Genomic DNA, 15,193 nt, shown 5'->3' with positions numbered 1-15,193 from the left:
AAGACAGGATTCAAGAATTCTGTCTTTGATGATATCAGAATTCTGTCTTTGATGATGTCAGAATTGATGATGTCAGAATTCTGTCTTTGATGATGTCAGAATTCTACCTTTGATGATGTCAGAATTCTGAGAACAAATGGAACATTCCGTGGAGAAGGTCAGAGCTAAAAGAACATCAGTGTCTCTAATCCTCTTTCATAGACCTCCATTCAACAAACAAACTTTGTAGACGTAGTTTTCTTCTCCTCTTGAGGACAGACCTGACAAAGCTTGACTTTAGACTTTGGACTAATCTGCATCATGATGTTGTTATTTCAGCAAACTGAAGACCCGTTAATTACAAGAACATCACAAGAACATCAGTTTCTGTTTCAGGTTCATACCACTGAAGGAAGCCAGAGGGAAGCCTCTGTGGACCTGTTTACAGTGAAACTGAGACTCACTACAAACTGAAGTTGTGGCGCTTCTCTGGATAAACACAGTAAACAATAACTCTTATAGAATATTTAAACATCATTTATGGAGAGATCATCTTTTTTTCAAAAAAACAACAGACATCTCCGGGCTCAGCTTTTCAGGAAGGGAGCCAGCTGAGGGTGCTTGGTCAGCTTCTCTGTGAGAGCAGTATATTTCTTGGCAGATGCCTCCTTGTGCCTGAAACAAAAACACATACCCACTCACTTTATTGACACTAACTTCTATGCTCATGATGTGTGGCCGCAGCTAGCCGGCTAGCCAACGGTTCAACATGATTAAAGGAAAGCTATCTGTACGCGTGTGTGTGTACATTTTCATCCTTTCACTGGTGACTTTTATCTGCAGGGTAGTGTCCTGGCAGTAGGTTTGGTACTCCTCTACTTGTTCTTCCGTCATTGTGAGCTGGTTCTTGTGGTAGCCCTGCTGCTTCCTCTCCAGCTCCTGTGTCACCTAAACCCAGAAATATAAACGTGTTAGTGCTCCCACAAACCGTTTAAAGTCAGAGGAGGCGTAGTATCTGGAAATCTTCTTTATTCTAGCTTTTGTCTTCGACTTTTCTCCAGACAGCTCGGTTCACAAGTTAAAAATAATAACTTGTTAATAATTTAAGCTACGACTTACGAACTAAGCATGCAGGCGCAGCTAACCGCATCACAAAAGCCAGCAGAGCATTGAGTGTGTAAATCACAGAGAGGATGGACCGCCCTGTGACGTCACCCATCTGTTCCTGAGCGTTGTTCTGAAGCCAGTCGACGGCGGCAGCCATATTGGAAATGCGGAACTCAACCAGGCAGAGTGTGACGTAAAGGGGAGGAGTTTGAGCCTCCTCGCCAACAGCTATGTGTTCCCGACCGGGAGTCACGTCAGTCATGTCCTTATTTGGGCAAAAACTCGTAATCTTAATATCTTCTGAACCGTCACATTAGAAAAAAATCCCCCCCCTGTACAGTGTGTGCCGATACAGAGATTAGCTTCTGTAGCCAAGCCGTTTTTGTACCAGGCTGTAAACATGTTTATTAATGCTGCAAAGATCGTCTCCTTTGAATGGGTGTCTATGTGGTTTCCTGTGTTTCTGCAGCCAGCCTCAAGTGGACACTCGATGAACTGCAGTTTATAACACTTCAGCATGGGCTTCATCGTTTGAGACCGGAGGTTGCCGCTTGGTTCTAATCCACTGAAACAACCCACTCACTACACTGTCCCTTTCTCATGAAACAGCTTTACCTTGTTACAGCGCTCCTGAATGAGGTTGGCCTGCTCCACCATTCTCTCTTTGAAGTTGGACAAACACTTCTGGTACAGCTCCTTGGCCTGCTTCTTGTCAAGAGTCTTTGTCTGGTCCAGGTCGATCAGGAGTGAAGCCAGGACGTCGTCCCTCCTCTCCTGAAACCACTTCTGCTCCTCTGCAGCCACACGCTCCTGCGACAGCACAAAATGATACGGCTCAGTGTGTTTCAGTTTAAACAGAAGCATGGATGATTGTGTTTCAGAGTGCTTTGGCTGCAGACAATGAATCACTTTGTTCCAGGTGAACTTTGTGGGAGTTAAAAAAACCTCTCCCAAACACAGGCAGCGTGACTTCATTGATTGAAGTCATTAAATGCCAGAGCTGCTGAAGCTTTGTTGACATGATGGCTGTTAAGTTTGGAATCTGTGTGGGTTCGTCTCACCAATTCCTGCTTCTGGCTGCGGACTCTGGCTGCTCCGGTCGCCGTCCACGGTGAGAAGTACGACTGCACGTCTTCCTGCTCCTTCTGCCTGCAGGCCACGATGGCTGTTACCTACGGGCACAGAAAGGTGATGGAGGAAGAGTTCATGTTGTAACTAAGAGGGCGTCCAACGAGGACTCTCAGGTTTCACCAATGAGGTGATTGAATGTGTCGCAGCATTTAAATATTTTGGGGTTTCTCTTAGATGAAAATCCGCTTTTAATCGTCACATTGAGAGTTTAACCAACAAACTGAGGGTGAAGTTGGGTTTCAGGTAGGAAGGGGCCTGGTGGTGGAGGAGGTCAGTGAGGTAGGAAGGGGCCTGGTGGTGGAGGAGGTCTGTGAGGTAGGAAGGGGCCTGGTGGTGGAGGAGGTCAGTGAGGTAGGAAGGGGCCTGGTGGTGGAGGAGGTCAGTGAGGTAGGAAGGGGCCTGGTGGTGGAGGAGGTCAGTGAGGTAGGAAGGGGCCTGGTGGTGGAGGAGGTCTGTGAGGTAGGAAGGGGCCTGGTGGGGGATGAGGTCAGTGAGATAGGAAGGGGCCTGGTGGTGGAGGAGGTCTGTGAGGTAGGAAGGGGCCTGGTGGTGGAGGAGGTCAGTGAGGTAGGAAGGGGCCTGGTGGTGGAGGAGGTCTGTGAGGTAGGAAGGGGCCTGGTGGGGGAGGAGGTCAGTGAGGTAGGAAGGAGCCTGGTGGTGGAGGGCTTTGTGGGTGAGGAGGAGGATTTTAAACTGTATACAGTAGGGGACATGGAGCCAATGAGGATGTTGGAGGACGGGGGAGATGTGGTCACGGGAGCGGGTGCAGGTGAGGAGGCGTGCAGCAGAGCACATGTGTAGACGAGTAACAGCGTGTGTTCTTTATTGTATGGGACCATGAAAGTGTGAAGAATCAGGGATGCTGAGCTGGTTACCATGACGCAGCTGCAGTGTTTTTACCTCTTCCCTCGACTGTTGTATTTGGAGAGCCACTGTCTCCTCATCCTCCTTCAGAGCCTTCATGATCTTACTCAGAGCCAGAGTGGACAGAGGCCTATCAGCTGGATCCACCTGAGCCCACACACACATACACACACACACACACACACACATCTTTATCACAGCGTATGATCTCAGGCGGTTACAGCTGTTCGTCGTCTGTACCTGGAAACTGGTGGCCATCTCTCTCCTGAAGTCCTCAGCCTTCTCCTCATTCGTTGACTCCCGTGGTTTGATGAAGCTCCTCTTTGAAGGGACGGCTCTGTGATCGTCTGAGTGGTAGGTCACCTCGATGCGTCCGTGAGCCGTTAGGAACAGTCGCTCGGCCACGTCTTCGCTGGCGGGTTTGGATGTGTTCCTGTGGAAACGCTCCCCCACTTTCTGCTCACACACACAGAGGAGGACAGAGGAGAAGAGCTCGGACTGATGAACAGACGCTAGGATACAAACTAAGAGCTCTCCTGTGAGCGTGAATATGTATCACCTGTAGCCATCCTTTTTCCACATCAGAAAGGACCACACCTGAGAGCGGGAGATCCGGATCAAAGACGGCGTATCGGTGGTAGAGGAAGTCAGGCCGGCCCTCGAAGTCCTCCTTCAGCTCAGACCGCGACTCAAACTTCCGAACCAGACCGTCAAAACGAACACTGCTGAACTCCATCTCCTGCTCGGTGTCAGAGTACCTGTGAACTGAGCCCCACACACACACACACACACACACACACACACACACACACACACACACACACACACACACACACACACACACACACACACACACACACACACACACACACACACTCCCCATTATCATCTCATCATCATCATTTTTCTGTCCCCTTCACAGGTAATCTGTCCTCTGCACAGGTAATCTGTCCTCTTCACAGGTAATCTGTCCTCCTGCACAGGTAATCTGTCCTCCTGCACAGGTAATCTGTCCTCTGCACAGGTAATGTGTCCTCTGCACAGGTAATCTGTCCTCTGCACAGGTAATCTGTCCTCTGCACAGGTAATCTGTCCTCCTGCACAGGTAATCTGTCCTCTGCACAGGTAATCTGTCCTCTGCACAGGTAATCTGTCCTCTGCACAGGTAATGTGTTCTCTGCACAGGTAATCTGTCCTCTGCACAGGTAATCTGTCCTCTGCACAGGTAATCTGTCCTCCTGCACAGGTAATCTGTCCTCCTGCACAGGTAATCTGTCCTCCTGCACAGGTAATCTGTCCTCTGCACAGGTAATCTGTCCTCTGCACAGGTAATCTGTCCTCTGCACAGGTAATCTGTCCTCCTGCACAGGTAATCTGTCCTCCTGCACAGGTAATCTGTCCTCTGCACAGTTAATCTGTCCTCCTGCACAGTTAATCTGTCCTCTGCACAGTTAATCTGTCCTCTGCACAGGTAATCTGTCCTCTGCACAGTTAATCTGTCCTCTGCACAGTTAATCTGTCCTCCTGCACAGGTAATCTGTCCTCCTGCACAGGTAATCTGTCCTCCTGCACAGGTAATCTGTCCTCTGCACAGGTAATGTGTCCTCTGCACAGGTAATCTGTCCTCTGCACAGGTAATCTGTCCTCTGCACAGGTAATCTGTCCTCCTGCACAGGTAATCTGTCCTCTGCACAGGTAATCTGTCCTCTGCACAGGTAATCTGTCCTCTGCACAGGTAATGTGTTCTCTGCACAGGTAATCTGTCCTCTGCACAGGTAATCTGTCCTCTGCACAGGTAATCTGTCCTCCTGCACAGGTAATCTGTCCTCCTGCACAGGTAATCTGTCCTCCTGCACAGGTAATCTGTCCTCTGCACAGGTAATCTGTCCTCTGCACAGTGCACAGGTAATCTGTCCTCCTGCACAGGTAATCTGTCCTCCTGCACAGGTAATCTGTCCTCTGCACAGTTAATCTGTCCTCCTGCACAGTTAATCTGTCCTCTGCACAGTTAATCTGTCCTCTGCACAGTTAATCTGTCCTCTGCACAGGTAATCTGTCCTCTGCACAGTTAATCTGTCCTCTGCACAGGTAATCTGTCCTCTGCACAGTTAATCTGTCCTCTGCACAGTTAATCTGTCCTCCTGCACAGGTAATCTGTCCTCTGCACAGTTAATCTGTCCTCCTGCACAGGTAATCTGTCCTCCTGCACAGGTAATCTGTCCTCCTGCACAGGTAATCTGTCCTCTGCACAGTTAATCTGTCCTCCTGCACAGTTAATCTGTCCTCTGCACAGTTAATCTGTCCTCTGCACAGTTAATCTGTCCTCTGCACAGTTAATCTGTCCTCCTGCACAGTTAATCTGTCCTCTGCACAGTTAATCTGTCCTCCTGCACAGTTAATCTGTCCTCTGCACAGTTAATCTGTCCTCCTGCACAGTTAATCTGTCCTCTGCACAGTTAATCTGTCCTCTGCACAGTTAATCTGTCCTCCTGCACAGTTAATCTGTCCTCCTGCACAGTTAATCTGTCCTCTGCACAGTTAATCTGTCCTCTGCACAGTTAATCTGTCCTCCTGCACAGGTAATCTGTCCTCCTGCACAGGTAATCTGTCCTCTGCACAGTTAATCTGTCCTCTGCACATGTAATCTGTCCTCTGCACAGTTAATCTGTCCTCTGCACAGTTAATCTGTCCTCTGCACATGTAATCTGTCCTCTGCACAGGTAATCTGTGTCTTTATTCTTGTGTTGTGTTGATGTGAGGTTTACATAAAAGGCTGAAACGTCTCCCGTGTTTGAAGCGTTCTGAGGTGACGTTGTCGACCTTGTTGATCTCCTTCTCCTCCAGGTGGTCCATGCGGTTCTTATACCACTCCTTCACTCTGACCGGCTCGGTATCTTTAACACAGAAAACTGATGATGACATAAAAAGCTTATATAACTGTCTGAACAGGTTAACTTGATTGAATCCTTCAAACACTCACAGTTCAGGTCTTTGTAGGTCGTGAGCCGTGTGACCAGCCTGTCTGGCCTCAGGTACAGAGAGAACCTCTCCAGCTTTGCTCTCCTGTAGAGGGTCGCCTTCTTTCTTCCCGGCCAGCGGTCCTCCAGGTCTGAGAAGAAATGAAGTGCAGCATCGGAGGCGTGAGTTAGGGTTCAGAGGAAACCGTTCAGGGTCACACTTCAACGGGCTCTGATGGTTGATAAAACTCAGGACTCTTTGTAAGGTGACATTAACATAAAGGTCTCTCTCTCTGTGGATCCTTTCTGGGATGTCAGCGACACAAACAAGAACTGTTTGAGTACTTTGAAGCCTTTACAGCCTCACAATGTCAAAACCAAGGAGTCAGTTAGACTTCAGATATTAAAAAAGGCTGAAAAAAATGATTTCTTTAAAGTGTTTCATGTTTGTATTACGGTGACAAAACTCGGTTTTTGTGCCCTGAGCTGAAAGAAATCACACACTTTCTTCTGCACATAAAAATATAAAAAACAACTTGACCCTGAAAACAAAGATGGCTGAGAGTGTGTGGAGCATCATCAGATAAAAGTGTGGAGTGTATAAAGGTATGGTACCTTGTTTTGAGATGTTGATGCAATCCACCCACGACCTGGGCATCTCAAAAACCCTGAGCTTCTTCTCCTGACACGGAAAAAACAGAACAGAGGCACAAAGTTTCAAACCAACAGGTCTTCTGCTCCCCACAGTTCCTGTCCCTCTTCAGCCGTCCTACCTGAATGTAAGTATCTGAATATCACGAGTTAGCTGATGTTGTTCAGGATAAAAAGAAGTAAATCTTACAAACCTTGCAGACAAAGCATCAAACTTTGATTTACCTGATTTCTTATGATGAACTTTTACGTTGCAGAGAGAACTTTTATTTGGCAGTCCGAACATTTATCTCAAAAAGCCACTGAGGGGGGAATTTTGGAACCCTCAAACCAAACTCACAACGCCACAGTGGAGAACCAGTTTGCGTCCCTCACACTCAATCACCTGGAGTCTTCCCATAGGTGCATTTTGACCAAGAGTTCCAGGGTCTTTTAGTCCCCAGAACTACTTTCCCCTGAACTAAAAGGTTCCTGTGCCCCCATTGTTGTCTGCGTTTCGACCGTGGGCTGAAGTCCCGGGTAGATTGTGTAAATCAGGCCAGTGACGTATGGAGGGAAAAAAAAAGTAAGTGCACTACACCACCAGACCAGTAGAGGGCAGTAAAACAAAGAGGAATGCCATTCATCACAGATGACACCATAGAAGCAGACGGACAGGCAGGTATCATTATGAGCAACACAACAGTTAGCCTGTTAGCATGAAGAGACTCAGCTGGCGCTGTTTTAGATGGTGCTATATTTCATCACAGATGGATTCATTGAATCAACACGTGAGAGGAGATAAGCGCGAGTAGCAAAGACGTTTCGACACGGCTTTAAAATCCTTTGGCACTACACCACCAGACCAGTAGAGGGCAGTAAAACAAAGATGAATGCCATTCATCACAGATGGAAAAAAAAATTACTGTGAATGGATTTTTGAAAATTTTGAGAAAAAAAAAAAAAAAAAGTGAAAAAAAAACGTTAGAAAATTTTTTTTGAAAAAAAAAAAATAAATAAAATTTAAAAAACATTTTTTGAAAATAAATTTAAAAAAAAAAAAAAAAAAAAAAAAATTTGACAAAAAAGTTGACCTGGAGCCTGTCGAAAAATTAATTTTCCTCAAATATGAAATTGTGCTCCAAAACCAGAAAAACATGAATAAAAGTGAAAATTTTGCTCCTGCGGTTAAAAACATGTAAAAAGCAAAGAATGAATCAACACGTGAGAGGAGATAAGCGCGAGTAGCAAAGACGTTTCGACACGGCTTTAAAATCCTTTGGCACTACACCACCAGACCAGTAGAGGGCAGTAAAACAAAGATGAATGCCATTCATCACAGATGGAAAAACAATGACTGTGAATGTTTTTTTGAAATTTTTTTAAAAAAAAAGTGAAAAATTGTTTTTGAAAAAAAAAAGTGTAGAAAAAAAGAGTGAAAAAATTTTTTTTTGAAAAAAAAATGTAAAAAAAAAAAAAAGTGAAAAAAAAATTTGAATTTTTTTTTTTGGGAAAAAAATAAAAAATGAAAAAAATAATTTGAAAAAAATTTTTTTGAAAAAAAAAATAATATGAAAAAAAAGTTTTGACAAAAATAATTTGACCAAAAAAAAAAAGACAAAAAGTTGACCCGGAGCATGTCCAAAAATAAATTTTCCTCAAATTTGAAATTGTGCTCCAAAAGCAGAAAAACATGAAAAAAGTGAATATTTTGCTCCTGCGGTTAAAAACATGGAAAAAGCAAAGAATGAATCAACACGTGAGAGGAGATAAGCGCGAGTAGCAAAGACGTTTCAACACGCCTTTAAAATCCTTTTGAACTCAAAAAGCCGTGATCGCAGAGACCGGCCGGTGTTTTGGTTTAAACAGCGACCCTGTTAACTGGAGACTCTCAGCCGGATGCACTCCTAATAAACGTCTTTAGACCATCATTAAATATCTGATGAGGATATTTTGAAATCTTAATAAAAACTAAACTAGTTTGCATTCCCAGGAACTCCCTCTGTGTTTTGACAGCTGTGTAAACTCCACAAACACTGACACGTTCAGCTGAAGGTCTCCAGTTTACAGGGTCACTTTTAAAACCGGAACACCGGGAGGAGAGACGCATTCACGGTGGGCTGAGAGAAGACTACTGTTACAAGCTGCTAAATCAAGAGAATCACAGCTTCTTCTTTTGAAAAGTACACACACATACAAAAAAGATAGAACAAATAAAAACTAATGAAAGAAAGAGAAATCAAGTGAATCACAGATGTGTGTGCTCCATCTGGTGTTCAGTGTTGGTATTACATATAAAAACCTGTTTTTTTACTGGTAGTTTCCTGGAATGTCATTAACCAAAAAAAAAAGAGGAAACAGAGCTCTGGTTTGGGACTATTTTCTGTGGCGCATGAATCCACATTGACCGTGCACTCAGGCGGTGATCAGAATGATCTCAAAAATGAGAACGTGGCATCATGTCATCTCCTCTGAGCTTGATCCTTTGAAGTCTAAATACCAACTATCAAAAGTGCTCTAATGTGAGGGTATGAACTGAACATGCACACACACGTTAACACTCACACACCTCTTCATCCTTGACATGCCTCCTCAGCTTTTCCTGCTTCCTTTTCGAGACCTCCAGAATCAGCTTCTTCTTACTGGTTGCTCCAAACAAGACCGGCTCCCACAGGCTTACATCCTCCAGGTCATACACCATCTTCTACACACACACACACACACACACACACACACACACACACACACACACACACACACACACACACAGAGCAGATTCAGTTCAGTCTGACAGTGATGTTTCATCAGGTGTGGGGTTGTCGTGGACTCACAGAGCAGCCGTTGCTGCAGTCCTGCATGTTGACGTAGTAGTTGAAGTTGTCCCACACGCTGTCGACGCCCAGGAAGCTGTCGTCGTCGGTGGAGCAGCGGTTTCCCGTCAGAGGGTCGATGAAGAAGTTCTCTTGGACGTTGCGGCTCCCTGACAGCACCAGCACCCAGCAGTGTCTGCGCAGGCCACGCAGGGTGTCTGCAGGCTGCTGCTCATTTTGCTGCTCAGACAGAACCAGAGGAGGTCAAAGGGGAAAGGTGTCACTCTTAGCTGAATTAAAGGGTTTCTGTGTTCTGACAGTAACAGTCATGGCCAAATTCCACCAGATCCGAGTCAGGTCTGTCTCCGATCCGTCACAGCACCGGATCTGACAGGTTTCTATTCTAGTCAATGTGTTAACTTCCACTGGATCTGCTCTGTTGCGTTCCTGCTGCGTCTCTGATCCGGCAGGTCTGAGTCCTCCGGATCAGATACGCAAGACTTCTATTTGTGCCGGATGCCGGAGCACGACGCAACAATCTCAACAGAGCAGATGGAGCGGGACAGGAAGTCAGGTTTCACCAAAACAAAATGAAAACATCCGGTTAATTTTCAGAATAAAACACTCTGTGTTATCACCAGATCGTATTTCACTTAACTACAACAACAAACCAAAGTCATGATGAGCGGAGCCAGGCCTGGAGTCAACAGGTCAGAGGTTTTCAGAGGACCAGAAAGACAACATGGATGAGGAGAGGAGGAGGAGGAGAATCCTTGATTCAGGGATTACCACGGGGAAACCTTGGTCACATGACTCCAGCTGACCGGCGGTCCTGCTCCGTGCTACGTTAGGAAAACGCAACCGGTGGGTGTTGACGGACGAGAGAACACGGAGCCGGACCGCAACGGATCGGAGACGGACCGGACATGGATCTGGTGTCAATCCAGCAGGAACATCACATTACCTCCTGAAGTTCCTGTGTCTGGAGCAGTGCAGCATCAGCATCCTGTTTCTTCTTCTCTTGCTGCATCAAAAAGCGACTCTTCAGCTCCCTCTGATGCTTCAGTTTGTACTTCTCCTCCTGCTGCTCCTCCTGCTGTGGGATCACACTCTGCACAAACATGAAGCACAACCGGACAGACGTTCATATCTGTGAGTCAACCATCTGTCTGACTGTGGGAGGAAAGTCATGAGACAGTTCATTCATCACAGCTTACAGGTATGATGATGCATGAAAAGCAGGGCTCACCTTGTCCTTGGCAGGAGTGTCCAGCAGGGGGCACTCCTGCAGGCTCTGGTCCAGCAGACACATCTCTTTGACAGCGAAGCCGCTGACACAGAAGGCGTCGTAGTTGGCGCCGATCAGCAGGCTGCACAGCAGGGAGGCAAACTCAAAACACGTGGCTCTCTGACTCTGCAGCACTGAGGAGGGGGAGAACAGCGTCCTGGGCTGGAACAGGGACACACACATACACACCTTCACTGTCACACATCCACGCCAAGACAGTTTTTATTACAGGGGCTGACAGATCCAAAGAAACGACCCAAAACAAATGCAACATGCTGCACATGAACGTGCTGCAACACGGCGCAGTGACTGCTTTAATGCTTGTGTGGCTTTAAAAACAGTCCTTCATCATGTTTGTTTGAACCCTGCAGAGCTCTTGTTCAACTGCTTGTGATTCAAAACAAGCCGATGAGGTAATCGAGTGTGAGTGAGTGTCGTCTTCCTCACCAGTTCTTCAGGAGGATCCAAAGGGACCAGGGACAGGAAGTCTGCCACAAAGCTGGCGCAGCCCTCCCAGGTGTAAAGTTCAGGGTGGCTCGTTGACGTGGGCAGGAGAGTCGTGGAAACAAACTTCTGAACCAGGGAAAACATCAGAGAGAAACGTCATCTGTAAACAGACAGACGATAAAAGAGAAGGACAGGAAGTAACGTCTAGTGTGTTTGAGGAGTTTCACCTTCACGCCACACTCGTTGGCGGCGCAGAGCAGCAACGGTTTGTGTTCAGGAAACAGGTGTGAAAACTGACGCTGGAAGTTATCGGCCATCTTCAACATTTGGATCTCGTTGGGGGAGTTGATCCTGTAGGACTCAGGACACAGCTCGGCTTTGGTCTGAAAACAAGAGTCATTCAAGTCTCTGTGAGCCCCCTCCAGGTCCTCCAGCGTCCCTCCACCTCCGCCAGGCTCCTCTCTGTCGGATTCCACAACAGTCTCCATCTATAAAGAGAGAAAAACAGGAGTTTAAACGTGGCTTCAAACACACACACACACACACGCACACACACACACACACACACACACACACACACACACACACACACACACACACACACCTGGTGCTGCAGACCCTGCGGTCAGGAATCAGAGTCTAGATGGGAAATGAAATAAATGATGATGATGAAATTTCTTCTTCTGACATTTTCACAAACATACTTCACCTTTGAAAGAGTCTGTAGGCTCTGTAGAATACTTTAGACCAGATCTGAACGGTCTAAGTAATGTGGATCTGGATCAGGACCTGGTCTCACATGATCTTAAGGTAAGAAAACAAACAAACAAAAAAACGGTAGAATTTATGACTTTTGGATTTTATTAATTACAAAAGACTGAATAAACCATCAAATGTGTGTTTGAAGAGACTGAAGCCTCTGTAGAATAATCTAGTCTAGACCTGAGAGGCCTAGGTTCTGGGGTTTTGGATCAGGACCTGGTCCAACACGGTCTAGATGGCAAATTAAACGATGATGATGATTATGATGAAATCTCCTCTTCTGACATTTTCACAAACAGACTAAAGGTTTCTCAGATCTGACTCCACCTTTAAAAGAGTCTGTAGAATACTTTGGATCAGATTAGACTGGTCTAAGTAATGTGGATCTGGGTCAGGACCTGGTCTCACATGATCTTAGGGTTAAATTTTTTTTTTTAAACTGTAAGATTGATGACTTTTTGCATTTTGATGAGTTAAAAGAGGCTTAATATATCAGAAAATGTGTGTTTGAAGAGACTGAAGCCTCTGTAGAATAATCTAGTCTAGACCTGAGAGGCCTAGGTTCTGGGGTTTTGGATCAGGACCTGGTCCAACACGGTCTAGATGGCAAATTAAATGATGATGATGATGAAATGTCCTCTTCTGACATTTTCACAAACAGACTTTAAGGTTTCTCAGATCTGACTCCACCTTTGAAAGAGTCTGTAGAATACTTTAGACCAGATTTGACCGGTCTACGTGATGTGGATCTGGATCAGGATTTGGTCTCACATGACCTAAAGGTTAAAAAAAATTAAAGAACTGTAAGATTGATGAACATTTATCTCAAAAAGCCACAGAGGGGGGAAGCCTAGGTTCTGGGGTTTTGGATCAGGACCTGGGATTTTGGATCAGGACCTGGTCCAACACGATCTAGATGGCAAATTAAACGATGATGATTATGATGAAATCTCCTCTTCTGACATTTTCACAAACAGACTAAAGGTTTCTCAGATCTGACTCCACCTTTGAAAGAGTCTGTAGAATACTTTAGACCAGATTTGACCGGTCTAAGTAATGTGGATCTGGGTCAGGACCTGGTCTCACATGATCTTAGGGTTAAAAAAAACCAAAAAAAAAACCTGTAAGATTGATGACTTTTTGCATTTTGATGAGTTAAAAGAGGCTTAATAAACCATCAAATGTGTGTTTGAAGAGACTGAAGCCTCTGTAGAATAACCTAGTCCAGACCTGAGAGGCCTAGGTTCTGGGGTTTTGGATCAGGACCTGGTCCAACACGGTCTAGATGGCAAATTAAACGATGATGATGATGATGAAACCTCTGTTTCTTAGATTTTCACAAACAGACTAAAGGTTTCTCAAATCTGACTCCACCTTTGAAAGAGTCTGTAGAATACTTTAGACCAGATTTGACTGGTCTAAGTAATGTGGATCTGGATCAGGATTTGGTCTCACATGACCTAAATGTTAAAAACAAATAAAGAACTGTAAGATTGATGACTTTTTGCATTTTGATGAGTTCAAAGAGGCTTAATAAATCAGAAAATATGAGTTTAAAGAGACTGAAGCCTCTGTAGAATAACCTAGTCCAGACTTGAGAAGCCTAGGTTCTGGGGTTTTGGATCAGGACCTGGTCTCACATGATCTTAAGGTAGAAAAGAAATAAAACCAGTACATTTGATGACTTTTTTCTTAATAAACCATCAGTGTGTGTTTGGAGAGACTGAAGCTAAACCGACCGTTAGAGTTCCTGTAGCCGTTAAGCTAGGTTAGCCGAGTTTAATAAGAACAGACGGTGAGTTTTTAAAGATGGCGGATTAAAAAGTGACAGTTTTGATTTTACATGAAATAATAAAGTGTAGTAAAGTGTAGTAAAGTGTAACCCACCCGGTCTCTCAGCAGTTAGAGGCTCTGTTCGGTAAATATCTCTCCTTGTTGAAGTTTCTGCTACTCCTCAGTTTGTCCGTGTCCATGGCAACAATCAGTGAGCGTTACGCGATGACGTCACACTGTGTTGCTTTTACGTGGCTCTCGAAAATAACAGAAGCAACAACTAAGAGCTTCCTCCTGCAGGATGTAAGGATATATAGAATCTATATCAGAATCTGTTTCCTTGTATCTGCAGGCTGAGGTGAACTTCTTGTTGGATAACTGTGATCAGCTGTCTCTCTGATGAACACTAAACCATAACAGTGTAATATAATCATAGACTGTAAAAAATATAACCTGTCAGATCAATACTCTCTGTAAATATACAATGCAACAACAATTGAAAGAGTCTTACAAGGGTAGAGGGTGGGTAATGGGTGGGGGGAGGGGGTGTTAAAGCAGCATTTTATTTTATTTTATTTCATTTCTTCACTTGATTGCAGTTGACGCATTCATTTGATAATTCAAACTCAAGTTAGATATGTCTTAAGTACATTCATTTATATTTATTTTTATTTTGTCTTCACGAATCTTTAATTACTACTTTGAATCTACATTTTTTTCTTATCTTATAACTATTATTTCTCTTATTTTGATTGTTTCATTGTTATATTCATCGCTTTATTCAGCTACTTACCTGTTAACTCATTAGAAGTACATATATACAATTATTTTATTTAACATTATTATCTTTTATATCTATTTATTTGTGTGTGTGTGTGTGTGTGTGTATGCACGTGTATGTGTGTCTGTCTGTCTGTATGTATGTCTGTATGTATGTATATACAGTTTATATATAGTTATTATTTCATTTTATAAATGTACATATATATATATATATATATTTTTTTTTGTATGTGTATATATATGCTTTTTTTTCATATGACTATGTTTAAAACATGAAAATATGTTTGAAATATTGGACCTGTATTGTAAAGCTTGTATTTTGCCAACAAAAAACAAATCTTGAAAAAATATATATAAAATGCAACAATTCTCCAAGCAGAATTCCATATTTCTATTTAGTTTATTATTTAACTTCTATTTTTTTAATGTTAAAACTACCTCTGCTACTCACCACTGCAGTATTATCATATTATTTAAGTCTGTACATATTATTCATGCCTACTTGTTGTTCTTTTGTATTTATATCTGATGTTATTATCATATTTTTATTTTTATTTGTATGTTTTATTCTTATGCCTTGTACAAAGAGAGCACAGTTTACCAAAGTCAAATTCCTTGTGTGTTCAAGCATACCTGGCCAATAAAGCTGATTCTGATTCTGA

At 44.1% G+C, this 15,193-nt stretch overlaps 1 protein-coding gene across 9 annotated transcripts; it reads right to left on the bottom strand.

The window, feature by feature from the left end:
* Positions 1-498: 498 nt before the first annotated feature.
* On the bottom strand, positions 499-13,979 carry ccdc135 (coiled-coil domain containing 135). 9 transcript variants are annotated; one of them, XM_034695140.1, is made up of 19 exons: positions 13,863-13,970; positions 11,923-12,017; positions 11,818-11,852; positions 11,441-11,701; positions 11,214-11,339; positions 10,728-10,928; positions 10,443-10,589; positions 9,500-9,718; positions 9,238-9,372; positions 6,654-6,720; positions 6,062-6,190; positions 5,847-5,990; positions 3,641-3,846; positions 3,322-3,537; positions 3,118-3,228; positions 2,148-2,258; positions 1,702-1,896; positions 788-927; positions 499-654 (listed from the first exon to the last, which is right to left on the bottom strand). In XM_034695140.1, exons 4-19 carry the CDS (start codon positions 11,699-11,701, stop codon positions 567-569), a joined length of 2,496 nt encoding a protein of 831 aa, XP_034551031.1. In that variant the 5' UTR covers positions 11,818-11,852; positions 11,923-12,017; positions 13,863-13,970; the 3' UTR covers positions 499-566. The 9 variants fall into 9 exon arrangements, with proteins under 9 accessions (XP_034551031.1, XP_034551030.1, XP_034551033.1 ...); XM_034695144.1 differs by having other exon boundaries at positions 543-654; positions 5,847-5,975; positions 13,863-13,954; XM_034695139.1 differs by lacking the exon at positions 11,818-11,852.
* Positions 13,980-15,193: the final 1,214 nt, after the last annotated feature.

The sequence above is a fragment of the Notolabrus celidotus genome, chromosome 11 (genome assembly GCF_009762535.1).
Source record: "Notolabrus celidotus isolate fNotCel1 chromosome 11, fNotCel1.pri, whole genome shotgun sequence".
NCBI lineage: Eukaryota > Metazoa > Chordata > Actinopteri > Labriformes > Labridae > Notolabrus > Notolabrus celidotus.
Note: the sequence above shows the minus strand (reverse complement) of the source record. Positions and strands in the feature narration are given on the sequence as shown.